Source organism: Aotus nancymaae, unplaced genomic scaffold (assembly GCF_030222135.1).
Source record: "Aotus nancymaae isolate 86718 unplaced genomic scaffold, 86718_ANA_hifiasm-v0.15.2.pri h1tg000059l, whole genome shotgun sequence".
Classification (NCBI taxonomy): domain Eukaryota; kingdom Metazoa; phylum Chordata; class Mammalia; order Primates; family Aotidae; genus Aotus; species Aotus nancymaae.
The window spans coordinates 58619743-58633224 of record NW_026988473.1 but is presented as its reverse complement, the minus strand read 5'-3'; the positions used below and the strand labels follow the sequence as shown (position 1 = coordinate 58633224).

General features: G+C 53.1%; 1 protein-coding gene across 4 annotated transcripts in view; it reads left to right on the top strand.

Moving 5' to 3' along the window:
- The window catches only part of CHRDL2 (chordin like 2), a 39692-nt gene extending 27592 nt beyond the window's left edge, over positions 1-12100 (top strand). Inside the window, exons 5-12 of one of the 4 annotated variants that reach the window (XM_012469678.2) lie at positions 968-1061; positions 2755-2810; positions 3532-3700; positions 4999-5193; positions 5687-5860; positions 7025-7079; positions 11237-11329; positions 11945-12100. In XM_012469678.2, coding sequence (XP_012325101.2) covers positions 968-1061; positions 2755-2810; positions 3532-3700; positions 4999-5193; positions 5687-5860; positions 7025-7079; positions 11237-11329; positions 11945-12035 — 927 coding nt within the window. In that variant the 3' untranslated portion in view covers positions 12036-12100. The remainder of the gene's footprint in view (positions 1-967; positions 1062-2754; positions 2811-3531; positions 3701-4998; positions 5194-5686; positions 5861-7024; positions 7080-11236; positions 11330-11944) is intronic. The other 3 variants (XM_012469679.2, XM_012469681.2, XM_012469682.2) reach the window with 3 other exon arrangements.
- The last annotated feature ends 1382 nt before the right edge of the window (positions 12101-13482 follow it).

The window sequence follows — 13482 nt, the reverse complement described above, 5'->3', positions numbered from 1 at the left end:
GGCCCAAGGCCACCTAGCTTCAAAGCCAATGTTCTTCTCCCCACATCCTGCTGCCTGTCCTGGTGGGATGAGGCCTGGATGAGGAGGAGGCTGTGGGGAGAGACAGAAATGCTGGTGGTGGGTGGTGAGAGCATTCTCAGGATTCTTCTGTTCATTTTCCCTGGGTGCTTGGGCCTCCCCTTCTTTCTCCTCATCCCTGATTATATGAGGATGCCTTGACTTCTGGCCTCACCCAAAGGACAAGAATCCTCATTTCTCAGACACTCTGGAAAGGGAACAGGGAAAGGTCTCAAGGCAATAGCACCTCCTCCCAGGCACGTTGTGCCTTGTGCTTTTCACAACCATTCCCTTGCTGGATCTGCACCCTCCAGATGGGGGTGACCCCCACTTCAAGAGGAGGAATCTCAGGCCCAGAGGAAAGAAGTGACCACCTAAGGTCACCTGACTCCTGACCCCCAAAAGCCCCTTCCCCTGCAGTCTTGCCTTTCAAGGCTGGATCCCGAAGTTGGAGACCAAGGGCTTTCAGTAAAGAGCAAGATAAGCCCAGGTATCACCCACCCGTCCCCCTCCCATGACACTGATTTCAGTAGGAAAAGCTTGAAGACTGGGCCCTGACTGTCTTTCTGACTTGAGACAGACAGCTCAGGCCCCACTCTGGCTCCTCATCTGTAGGATGGGGAGAATCCCACCTCAACAGTCAGCAGTGAGAGCCTAGGGACAGCCTGGCTGTAAGTCAGAAGCTGAAGGCTGGATGTTTCCTGCAGGGCCTGGAAATACGGCTGGGAGGGCATGGGGGACCCCCTCCCCTCTGAGCTGGCCGCCCCTTGCCCAGGAGATGCTGCTGCTTCCTCTCCCCACCTTAGGGGAGACCTCAAGGCCATTTGCTCCCAAGGAAGGGGGTGTTCCTAGCCCGCAAAGCTAGTCCTCATCAGAGCTCATTTCCCAGCCAGTTTGCTCTATCTTTCAGGAGGGCCAGATCTACTGTGGCCTCATGACCTGCCCTGAACCAGGCTGCCCTGCACCCCTCCCGCTGCCAGACTCCTGCTGCCAGGCCTGCAAAGGTGAGTCTGTCCCTCCATCTGGCAGTGCTCACTCCATGGGCCTGGCCATAGACTGTTAGAGCTGTGAGGAACTGCAGGGGACACCCAGCATGTAGCAGACTGCTCCTTCCTCCAGGGTGGTGGCTGAGCCTGCACCCCCAAGAAAGCAGAGCCTGGCAGAAGCCGATGGGCCACTTATTTTTTAATGCAGTCCTAGGGAGAGGAAAGACGGAAAAGGGGAGTGAAGCAGGGAAGGAGAGAGAAGCAATATAGGACAGTGTCCAGGGGCTGGCCTCCACTTGCTAAGCAAGTGTGACCTGTTGCTCTGGGTAGTCTCTGCTTCTCAGCCAAGTCTGCGAGTGGTAGAGGAAGCAGTAAGAATATATCCACATGCCACTGGTTCTCTCTCAAAGGCTCATCCATGGGTGGTACCTCCCTGCTGTGCATGCATGGGTGGGTGCTGAGTAGGCCTGGGAGCAGAGGCAGGAGTGGGCTGGGGTAAGGTGTGGGGGCAGGGGATGTGGATAGGAACTGCGGGCTTGAGGAGGGCACTGTGAGGCTGAGCTGGAGGGAAGTGGGGGGATTGCTGCTGCAGTGCCTGCCATGAGGGACAAAGTCCCTGCCATCAGATGAGCTGAGAGGACCATAAGTGGCATATGAGAGGGGTCTAGTATAGGTAGGGACTCCGTCTCATCCTGCTTTCCTCACAGCAGAGCTGGTCACAGTATTGGGCTCGCCAGAGCTCAGAACATGTCTGTTATACGGAACCCAGGTAGAACCTCTGTATAAAACAGAAAGGCAACACATCGATTAGTGAAGGGCAGGCTAGGCTTGAGCAGAATGAAGTAGACAGACTGTTCCCTGCAGGCTGGGGTAGTCAAGGAAAGCCTCCTGGAGGAGGTGGCACTCAGGTAGGTGAGTGCTCCATAGTGGATGCATCCCCAGATGTTAGAGTTTGGAAGGAGCACTGGACTAGGGGTCAGGTGACTCCAGTTTAGTCCTGGTTCTTCCAGCTAACTCCACAAATTCCTTTCCTTCTCTGGGCCTTAGCTGTACCCTGTGATTGCTAACATAGTCTAATTCCAATGTTCTGGGTCTTTGAAGCGGGAATGATTGGTGGGAGCCAGACTGTGGAGTGAGGCAAGGGCTAGGGAGAGAGGCCCACTCGGGTTTAGGAAGCTGCAGGGCTCCAAAGGGCTTTCTGTGCTGGTTTCCCAGGGGAATGGGGACTGGCAGAGTGCTCAGGCTGGAAGGGCCAAGGGGCTGGAGTGTAGGTTCCTAGGAGTATAAACCAAGGCCTGGTGACTTCAAGTGTGGCTGTGTACAGTCCGCAGGGATGGGATTCTGTGCCTTTGGCCATCCATGGTAAATACTGAAGGGTATGGCCCAGTGTCCCAGAGAGGTGAGCTCTCAGTAAGGACCAAACAAAATGCTGTTTCAAGGAGTTCAGTCCTAATGGTGACCAGGAGGTCAGTACAGGGAAACTGAGGCAGCAACTCAGTTGTAGGGACTTCATCAACCCAACCAGGATGAAGAGAGGCTGTAATGAGAAGTAGAAGTCACCTCTGGGGCAAAGGAGCCTGCTCGTGGGCTAGGGCTGCAGCTGTGGCAGTAGGCCTTGGGAAAGGGCAGAGCCTATAGGTGGAGGCCTCAGGGCTCTAGGCAGCAAGGCTGGGGAGCCTGAAGCTGATCCAGCTTCCCTTTGAGTTTTCAGATGAAGCAAGTGAGCAATCGGCTGAAGAGGACAGTGGACAGTCGTTCCACGGGATGGTGAGTGCACAGCCTTATTGATGGGGTGGGGTCAGGGGGCTGTGATCTAGGGCCTAAATCTTATGACTCTGGGGAAGGCAATACCAGTTATTGTCCTCATTTCTTGTTTGTCCCCTGGGTCGGCTACATGAGCCCCCACTATATCCCAGCCCCTCTCTCTAGCCTCCCGTCATGGGTCCCATCATGGTTGATGGGCAAGGTAAGGCCTGGGGGAAGCAAGTCACCACGCAGGGCAGCAGCAGGCCCCAAACTTCCTCATTTTCCTCCCGAGGAACACTTTGACACTGTTCCATCTACAGCCTGTGTCTCCCATTAGTCCAGGCACCTTCCTCCCAGGCAATGGCCTCTAACTTGGGCCATTCAAATATGAAGTTCTCCACATGCCTGATCAGTTATATCTGCCAGATTAAGACCTCAGCATGCTCTGCCCACCTCTGCCCACCCCAGCCCCAAAGCCTTGGCTCTGACAAGGCTCAAGAAGGGCTTCATGGAGGCTGGATTTCCAAATCACTATCCTCTGAGAGTTTTCAAAGGTCAGACTGTCTGAAAACATCTTAGACCTCATCCAGATCTTTCTATCCCTGGCCTCTGCCCTCTCTTCTCTGGGAAGTCATGCTGAGGTCTCCCCACATCCTCTTGCTGCAGCCTGTCTTGCTGTTCTGGCTCCAGCTGGGGCCTGCCATGCTCAGTCAGTGACCTTCATCCTTCCTTCTACTTGCAGAGACATCCTCAGGATCCGTGTTCGAGCAATGGCGGCAGAAGGAGAGGTCCAGGCACCCCAGCCCCCACTGGCCTCAGCGCCCCTCTGAGCTTCATCCCTCGCCACTTTCGACCCAAGGGGGCAGGCAGCACAACTGTCAAGATTGTCCTGAAGGAGAAACACAAGAAAGGTGGGGACCAGACCCTCCTCCAATCTGTGAGGCAGGGAAGTGGGGCCCTGACTGCTCCCACTTCCCGCCCCCAGCCCCCTGCACCCTCCACTCAGCAGTTCCCCAATTCCAACTTGGCCATGAGCTTGCAGACTCGAAGAACATCAAAACCGAAGGAAGGTACTCTTAAAGATCACCAGGTTCAAACCCCCATCTGACAGTTGAGGACACTGAGGTTCAGAGTATTGACTTAGAGACAGAACTAGTCCTGGAAATAGTACAAGATTATTTGTTTGTTTGTTTGAGATAAAGTTTTGCTCTTGTTGCCCAGGCTGGAGTGCAATGGTGTGATATCAGCTCACTGCAACCTCCACCTCCAGGTTCAAGCAATTCTCCTGCCTCAGCCTCCTGAGTAGCTGGGATTACAGGAATGTGCCACCACACCCAGCTAATTTTATATTTTTAGTAGAGACAGGGTTTCTCTATGTTGGTCAGGCTGGTCTCAAACTCCCAACCTCAAGTGATCTGCCCACCTGGGCCTCCCAAAGTGCTGGGATTACAGGCTTGAACCACCGCGCCTGGCCTACAAGATTTTTTTTTAAGTATCTACCATGTCTTTGCTGGGAAGACGGGGAGACAGAACAGATAGATGGGAAATGGGAAATGGAAAATGGTCTCTGCCCTTGAGGGGCTCATAGACTAGTTGGAGAGACAGACATGTAAATAAATGACTTTAATATAAGGAAGTGTGCTGAGGGAAGGATTTTGACAAAGGAAGGAGGGAGCAGAGCTGGGCTGCAGGAGGACAGTGGGGATGAAGTAGAGAAGGAGGCCAGATGGGCAGCCATGGCCACAGAAGGTGAGAAAAGAGACCTCACTGCAGGACACCCCAATTGCTGGAGAGGGAAGAGCTGTGGGGCTACTGAGTGCTGGCCCTGCCTTGTTCAGATGGGACACTGAGGCAAAGGGAGGAAGGGACCTGCCAGGACTCACATGGCCAGGTGGTAACAGAAGTTGATCTCAGTTCTACCACAAGATGAGCACTCTCTTTGCTCCCACAAAAGTGCCCTGAAGGGCAGGGGAGGACTCTCCATCTCAGCAAGTTCCTTCTGGGCCCGTCTCAGCTCTGAGTGCTGCGGTGGGGGGTGTTGGGGAGAGGGGACGGTTTTATACCCTAACCTGTGCTTTGCAGGCAGTGTGGCTGGGCTGGACTGGTAAAGCAAGGGCTCCCTAACGGCCCACCCCACCCGCTGCTGGACCAGAGGCCCTGGCCAGGTCTGAGGCTCTGATCCTCCCCGCTTCCCACCCTCCTTGTTCAGCCTGCGTGCATGGCGGGAAGACGTACTCCCACGGGGAGGTGTGGCACCCAGCCTTTCGTGCCTTCGGCCCCCTGCCCTGCATCCTATGCACTTGTCAGGATGGCCACCAGGACTGCCAGCGTGTGACCTGCCCCACCGAGTACCCCTGCCGTCACCCCGAGAAAGTGGCTGGGAAATGCTGCAAGATTTGCCCAGGTACACAGGGGCACTGGGAGCAGGGAGGGTGCTGGTCAGAGTGAGCCCTGGGTCTCCCTCCTCAGGGCCACAGACACTTAGAACATTTCAGACATGGAAGGGGGCATACATCAGTGTCACAGGATGCAGGGTGTGTCAGAAACACAGGAGTGGAAAATGCCAGATGAAAATATTAAATGGATAGAACCATGCAGTGTTACGATAATAGATTCAGAGGTTGTTAACATAGACAGAATCAAATAATATTCTGGATTCCATGAAGTCACAAAATGTTAGAATATTAGAGCTTTTTTTTTTTTTTTTGAGATGAGATTTCACCATGTTGGCCAGGCTGGTCTCAAACTCCTGACCTCAGGTGATCCACCCACCTCAGCCTCCCAAAGTGCTGGGATTACAGGCATGAGCCACCATGCCCAGCCGAATATTAGAATTTTTGAGAGGTACAGCCAATGTGTATGGAACTGAATATTTCACAAGCTTCTTGTCTCTCCAGAGGACAAGGCGGACCCTGGCCACAGTGAGATCAGTTCTACCAGGTGTCCCAAGGCGCCAGGCCGGGTCCTTGTCCACACATCAGCATCCCCAAGCCCAGACAACCTGCGTCGCTTTGCCCTGGAACATGAGGCCTCAGACCTGGTGGAGATCTACCTCTGGAAGCTGGTAAAAGGTGAGCGTTGGCCCACTCCCAGCAGGGTGGCCGGTCCCCACTCCCGTGCCCCAGACCCCACAGGGGCCTTGCAGACGTTTTGCTGATCAAGTGCCTCTAACTGCCCCTCCAGGTTTAAGAGCCCCCGATTCCAAGATGCAGAGAGATAATGGGCCAGACTGTGGTTCTCTACAGTTCTGATAAGCTCCTCTCACTGCTGCCAAGGCTCAATAGTGCTCCCTCTCCTGGGGTGAAGGCGCTGTTGCACCTTGCGAGGAGCCAGGCAGGGTGATGTATCCCTGGCGAAATAGACAGATGTCTAATGGCAGGATTTCAGCACCCGAGGGGGCGGGGGGGGTCTTCTCAGGCAGGAGTGCCCTCACAGCATCCTCAAAGTAGGAGGGCCTGGAGGCTGGCTGTGCTCAGCCTTTTTTAAGAGGTGGATCTTATCATTCCCAGGTAAGTGGACATCGGAACCATAGTTCTCAATCTATGAGAAACCCACCCTCTTCACCAGTCTGCTCCTATCACCAGTTGAAGGTAAAGAGGAGTTTTTCTTACTCTTTTTTTTTTTTTTTTTGAGACAGGGTCTTAGCTACCCAGGCTGAAGTGCAGTGGCATGATCTTGGCTCACTGCAACCTCATCCTCCTGGGCTCAACCGATCCTCCCATCTCAGCCTCCTGAGTAGCTGGGACCACAGTTGTGAGGCACTACGCCCAGCTAAGTTTTGTATTTCTTGTAGAGATGGGGTTTGCCATGTTGCCCAGGCTAGTCTTGAACTCCTGAACTCAAGCAATCCTCCCACATCTGCCTCCCAAAAGTGTTGGGATTATAGGTATGAGCCAGCACGCCCAGAGAGGAGTTTCATTGATAAGGGAATTACTGAAAATTCAGTTTCGTGACCTTTCTTGTAAAACATAAGTCCTCTGGGTAGAGTGAACTGTTAAGTCATGAACCAAACTAAACTCTTTTTAAGTGTGAATTAGTTCTAACGTTCCTTTCCTCTACTGATGGTTTTGGCTGGCAGGGTGGGGGTGGAAGAGGGAATGATGATAAGAAAATGACGTTGATAACAATAACCAATGTGTGTAGCACTTTGGAGTTTACAAAGTGCTTTCACATTCACTATCTCATTTGATCCTCAACGATCCTGAGAGTTAGGTATTATTATCCCCATTTTACAGATGAGGAAACTGAGGCTCAGAGAGGTGAAGTACCTGGCCCAAGGCCACACAGCCAGTAAGTGGAGGACGGGAGCTAGAGCCCATGTCTTGTGGCGTCAGATGCGGCTCTTTCCCTGTTCTACTCTGCCCCCTGTCGTAGGAGGAATGGACGAAGAAAGTGGAGCTATTCAGCCTGAAGAAGAGAAGACTCAGGGGGACAGGACTGCTGGCTTCGTGGCTCTGAAGGGCTGCCCCAGGCAGAGGGAGCAGGCGTGTTCTGAGTGACCGCAAGGGTCAAACAACAAGCAGGGCTTTGAGTTTGAATCCCACCTCTGCCAGTTTGAATCCAGACTTTGCTATATCTTAGCTGTGTGGCCTTGGGCAATCACATGATCTCTCTGGGCCTCAGTCCAGAAGTGGGAAAGAGGGTTTTTGGAGGATTAACTGACATGACATCGGTGCAGCCCCTGACATAGAGTAGGCACTAAAAATGTCAGTCTTCTCATTCCACCACATTGGGTTGGTGAGAAATGCAGAGGCAGCTTGCAGCTCCATGAGAGGAAGAACCTGCTCACACTTAGAGCCTTCTGTCAGTGGAAGGGAAGGAGCAAGCTCCACTTACGAGAAGCATGCAAGCAGGGGTTGGTGGGGATTCTGTCTGTAGCTGGGCAGTTAGAGATTCAATAACCCTTATAATTTTTTGAGGCTTAAGATTCCATCAGCCCCAGCTGGGCCTGGTGGCTCATGCTTGTAATCCTAGCACTTTGGGAGGCCAAGGTGGGTGGATCGCTTGAGTCCAGGAGTTTGAGACCAGCCTGGCCAGCATGGTGAAACCCCGTCTCTATTAAAAATACAAAAATTAGCCAGGCACAGTAGTAGGTGCCTGCAATCCCAGCTACTCGGGAGGCTGAGGCAGGAGAATCACTTGAGCCTGGGAGGAGGAGGTTGCAGTGAGCTAAGATTGTGCCACTGCACTCCAGCCTGGGTGATAGAGTGAAACTCCTCTCAAAAAACAAAGAAAGAAAAAGATTCCATCAGTCCCTGAGCAGCTTTTGGTCACATGTTTACTGTGGCCTCTCTCCCTCTGCTGCCCCCAACTAAGTGCTGGGACACAGAGCATAATGGGCCAGCCTCTGTCCTTAGGAGGTCATGGCTTAGTGACCTGGGTCCAGCAGGAGCTTATTGGGAGCTGAGCTGGTCAGGGAAGGCTTCATGGAGGACGGGCCTCAATGATTTAAATAGGCAATGACCATAGTGTCACTAAAAATTAAAATAAATAGGCAAGAAGGGTACACTGCAGCCAGGATGGCAGTGAGAACCTCAAACGCTGGCTCCAGAGTTCACGCCCATATGCCCTGGGCTCTAAAATTGGTGTGTGGCAGGCACTATGTATAATGTATTTCATTTAATCCTCAAGAAACCCAAGGGGTACGTATTAATGCCCCCATTTTGCAGGTAAGAAAACTGAGTCTGAGAGGTCAAATGACTTACTCAAAGTCACACGGTTTAAGCAGTAAAGCAAAGATTCAAATCCAGATCTGACTGTCCCCAGTGACACCTCCACAGAGGTGACCTTGTGCTTTTAGGGAGGTGCCTGAGGATGGTCAAGGTGTGCCAAGATGGCACAGTGGGGGCATAGCTCATGGCCAATCTCATCGTCACCAGGCCCAGCAGAAAAGGAAAAATAATTAACGTCACAATGCCAGGCCCTACCATCCTGTCACTAGCAAACTGCACCCCATCTCCTGACACTGTGGTTGCCTGAATGCCCCATCACCCTCCCTGTTCCCTCCCTGTCCCAGACCATGGGAGTTAAAACAAACACTCTCCACGGTTGATTGTCAGTGGGAACCACTCACTGTTTCCCCAATCCGAGGAAACAAAGTGAGCAAGCAGATGCTAGGTGAGGCCACACCACGAGGGGTCAGCCCCAGACACTAGAATCTAAGCAGATAGTTGGCTTAGGGTTAAGGATCTTTTAGATTCTAAAGTTTCACAGTAGAAAAGATGTCAGGGTTCTCAATTCCAAGCCCTGCCTAAGAAGAAAGCCCCCCTGCAGCCTCCTGATGGCCTGATGGTGTCTGGCACCTGACTGAACACACCCCTACTCCCACTCCAGACAAGTGACTTCACTTCCAACACTGTGAATGGCTCAACCCAAAGGGCATCTGACTTCACACTGAGCTGAGCCTATCCTGTGTCCCTGGACTCACCCATTGGTGCCAGCTCTGCACTGAGGATCCACAGAGCCTACCTGCCCTCAGACCTGCACAGCCCTTCAAAGGGCAAGAGGCACAACCATGACCCTCAGGCTAGCTCTTGAATCCAGGCCAGAGACCCAGTCTTTTCAATTACGCTTTACAGACTACAGTGTGGGAACCCACCCTCATCCCTCCCACATTCTCTTCAATTTTTCTGTGATCTGGGAGCATGCAGTGGCAGGCCTGTGCAGAAGGACCCATCCCCATCTCATCTCATGCTTGTTGCCTGCTGTATGATAGAGCCCCTGGGTCTTTGGAGTTGCTTCCATATCCTGGTCCTTGCCATCTGGGCTGGGGGACCATGGACAGTGCTGGACATTTCCTGATTCCTGGAACTCAGTGCCAGGATCAGGGTTTTCTGTTCCCCTTGGTGGGATTCCCACGCTGATTCCCATAAGCAGGGTCAGTTCTTGGTCTTCTTTAAGGCAGTGCTGGCCTAGCAAAGGCCTTGCTGGTTGCATCTGTTCTTTCTGGCCAGCGACCTTGGTGGGTAACAGCTGGTGCGACCTCACAGCCCATGTGCTCAAGGCTTCAGAGCCATGTGTGGTGCCAGTGGCCAGCTCCCCATGAGATGCAAACATCAGGGGATCCAGCTAGTACCTCATTCCCTCTTGGGGCCTGGCCTAGGGTTCATCTATCCATCCATCCATCTATCCATCCAGGGATTCATTCATTCTACATGCCTAATGTGGGCCAGGCTCAAGGAACCCAGAGAAGAAAGCCAGCTGGGAGTCCCCAGTCTGGTAGAGGAGGCAGGAGTAGACACAATGAGAGCACATTAGAAACAGGCACAATCACAGATAGAAGCCAGGTGCTGTGGGTGCTCCAAGGAGGAATCGCCTCGGGTGGATTAGGGAAGACTTCCCAGCTAAGGTTTGGAGCACTCCCAGCTAAGGCTTTCATTTGGTGTCAATAGTAGGAGTAGTGGCCGGGCATGGTGGCTCACGCCTGTAATCCCAGCACTTTGGGAGGTCAAGGCAGGTGGATCATTTGAGGTCAGGAGTTCAAGACCAGCCTGGCCAACAAGGTGAAACCCTGTCTCTACTAAAGATAAAAAAAAAAAAAAATTAGCCAGGCATAGTGGCAGTCACCTGTCATCCCAGCTACTCAGGAGGCTGAGGCAGGAGAATCGCTTGAAGCTGAGAGACAGAGGTTGCAGTGAGCTAAGATCATGCCACTGCACTCCAGCCTAGGCAACAAGAGTGAAACTCCATCTCAAAAAAAAAAAAAAAAAAAAGTAGAAATAGAAGGCAATAGTAAAAAGTGTTCCAGCAGAGGGAATGGCATTTGAAAAGACTTGGCCTCCTCGGGGGATGTCCAGTATTTGGTTAGGGCTAGGGCACAGGCAAGGCAGTGTAACTCTGCCATTGCTAGTTCTTTGGTATCTGAATAAGCACGCCTATTGATTTTTATCATACGTTCTACGCCCCGAGAAAAGCGTGACCAGTCCACAGGGGCCAACTGACCTTCCTTCCTCCCTTCCCTTCCTGCCCTCCTTTCCTTTTTCCTTCTCCCTTCTCTCCCTCCTGCCTTCCCCCTCCCTCCCTCCCTGCACTGGGGACAGTGGGTGCTGTGAGAGCAGGTGGTGCTGGTGACAGGAGCAGGGTCAGCAGAGAGAACAGACGGAAGGACATAGGCTTCGCTGTGGAGGCGACAGGACATCAGGGAAGGGGAATGACAGGGTGGTGCTACGTGTGCTAATGATCACAGCTAGGATTACAGATTAGAGGGGGAGTGAAAGGGGTTAGGACTCTAGTGTAGTGACCCAGACAAGACAACAGGGGCCTGGGTGAGGATAGTGGCAGCGAGATAGCAGAATAGATTCAAAAGATTGAGGAAATGTCATGAGCAGGATTTTGTGTCTGATCAGAATATGGGTAGGGGAAGGAGTGACTGGGTCCGTTCTGTGCTAAGTCACACAGTTTCACTAAGTTTCTGCCTTTCCTGCTCACGACCTTGTCTCTGCCCTCAGGAATCTTCCACTTGACTCAGATCAAGAAAGTCAGGAAGCAAGACTTCCAGAAAGAGGCACAGCACTTCCGGCTGCTCGCTGGCCCCCACGAAGGTAGGAGCCTGGGCTGAGGGACGGGGCCTGGGGAGGAAGGCAGGGACACAGGCCAGAGCCTCTCTGGGAGTTCCCAGGCTGCTAGTGCCGGGAGGAGGGGCTGTCAGCCACAGACGTCAGTTCCCAGCACAGGAATCCAGTGGGTGTCTGCGCCAGAGATTTCCCAACTCCAGAGCGGGAAGGTGAAGCAGAGCTGGCTAGATTTGGTCTTAGGGGTGGGGGGAGACAGGGCTGTGGAGAGAGGAGATCTAAGCCCCCAAACCTGGGTGCTGCCCCCTCCCTCTCTACTGGAACGTTTCCCACTTTCCTCCTATACCTTACTCATAGGAAGATGGACCCAGGTGGGGCTTCCCGTCAGGGAGGGGAGGTCCCAGAGGGGGAGTATTACCAACAGGTGTCAGGAAGGCAGCTCTGTCCCCCAGTGTTAGTTGTTTGAAAGCTGGGTCGTGTGCCCCAGCTGTGGGATGGGACAGTCATCTCCACGCTCCCTGTGGGCTCCAAACCCTGGCCCTTGCAGTTCCTCCCGGCCTGGGGCTTTTCCAGCCCCTAGCACTGCCTCTGTTGTGCACGCGCAGACACATGCGCCTCTTCTCTCTTCTGCCCTCCTCCACGCAGGTCACTGGAACGTCTTCCTAGCCCAGACCCCGGAGCTGAAGGTCACGGCCAGTCCAGACAAAGTGACCAAGACATTATAACAAAGACCTAAACAGTTGCAGATATGAGCTTTATCATTGTTGTTATTATATATTAATAAATAAGAAGTTGCATTACCCTCAGCCCTGCCTTCTGGGTTCATATCCAGTCTCCTGCATGCTCTCCCAGAGACTCTGCAAGGCAGGCCTGGTTATCCCCATTTTACAGGGGTGGAAACCGCGAGATCCAGAAGGGACAGAGAATGGTCCCGGTCCTCACAGTGAGTTGTCACCGGAGCCAGGGCCAGCTCCCCCAGCCCCCTCACCCAGGCCCCCCACTGCAGCGCCTCCTGCTTTTCCCGGCAGCCCCCCTCCCACAGCTCTTTGACACTGAGCCTCAGAAAGAGGAATGACTCTAATTAGCCAGGGGAGGGCGTTCACGGAGCCTTAAAGCACTTTCCCAACAAAGATTCCTGGGATCCTCACCACTGTCTTCACACCCTACATGAGGAAGCGGAGTTAGGGAGGAGCAGCAGGCAGTCATTTGCCCGAAGCTGCAGAGCTGCTGAGCAGCAGATCTGGAATTGGAAGCCAGATCTCTCACTTCAGGCTAGCACTCTGTCCCCAGTTCCACAGCATGGCCAGTGTCACAAGCCCAGGTAGCCTCACCTCAGAGGATTTCCAAGACTGGGTGATCAGCTTGCCAGCCTGGCACCATGCTCTGAGAAAAAGGCCCAACAGTTACAATTAAAGACACCATTAGGGCCAGGCGCAGTGGCTCATGCCTACAATCCCAGCACTTTGGGAGGCCGAGGTAGGCGGATCATCTGAGGTCAGGAGTTCAAGACCAGCCTGGCCAACTTGGTGAAACCCCGTCTCTACTAAAAATACAAAAAATTAGCCAGGCGTGGTGGTGCATGCCTGTAATCCCAGCTACTCAGGAAGCTGAGGCGTGAGGATTGCTTGAACCCAGGAGGCAGAGGTTGCAGTGAGCTGAGATCATGCCACAGCACTCCAGCCTGGGTGACAGAGGAAAAGTCCATCTCAAAAAATAATCCTAATAAAATAAAAACACCATCAATTATTTATCCTGCACACGTGTACAAATCCTTATAATTTCAAAGATGTTTTAATGCCCTTGATTTCACTAAAGGCGAACAGAAGAGACACTACCCATACTCTAGAGAGAGGGAGATGGGCTCAGGAACACCACATGTCTTCCCCAAAGCCTCACAGTGGTGTGCTGAAGCCAGGGCTAGAACTCAGGTGTCCCGGCGCCAGGCGGGGTTTCCTCCTCAGGACAGCTGGTCTCAAATCTCTCACAACCATGGCTCCTCCATCCCCTCCCCAGAAATGGTGGACAGTAGTCTGCTGACTGGACTAGATTTGGGGTTGAGGGAGAGTGGGGAGCAAGTGTGTACCTGGCCTCTCACTTGGTGACACCTTCTGGGAGGAGAAGCCAGAAGTTTCAGCTGAGCACACACTGAGGCTCAGGAAGTATCCACCGCCCTCTGCGTATAT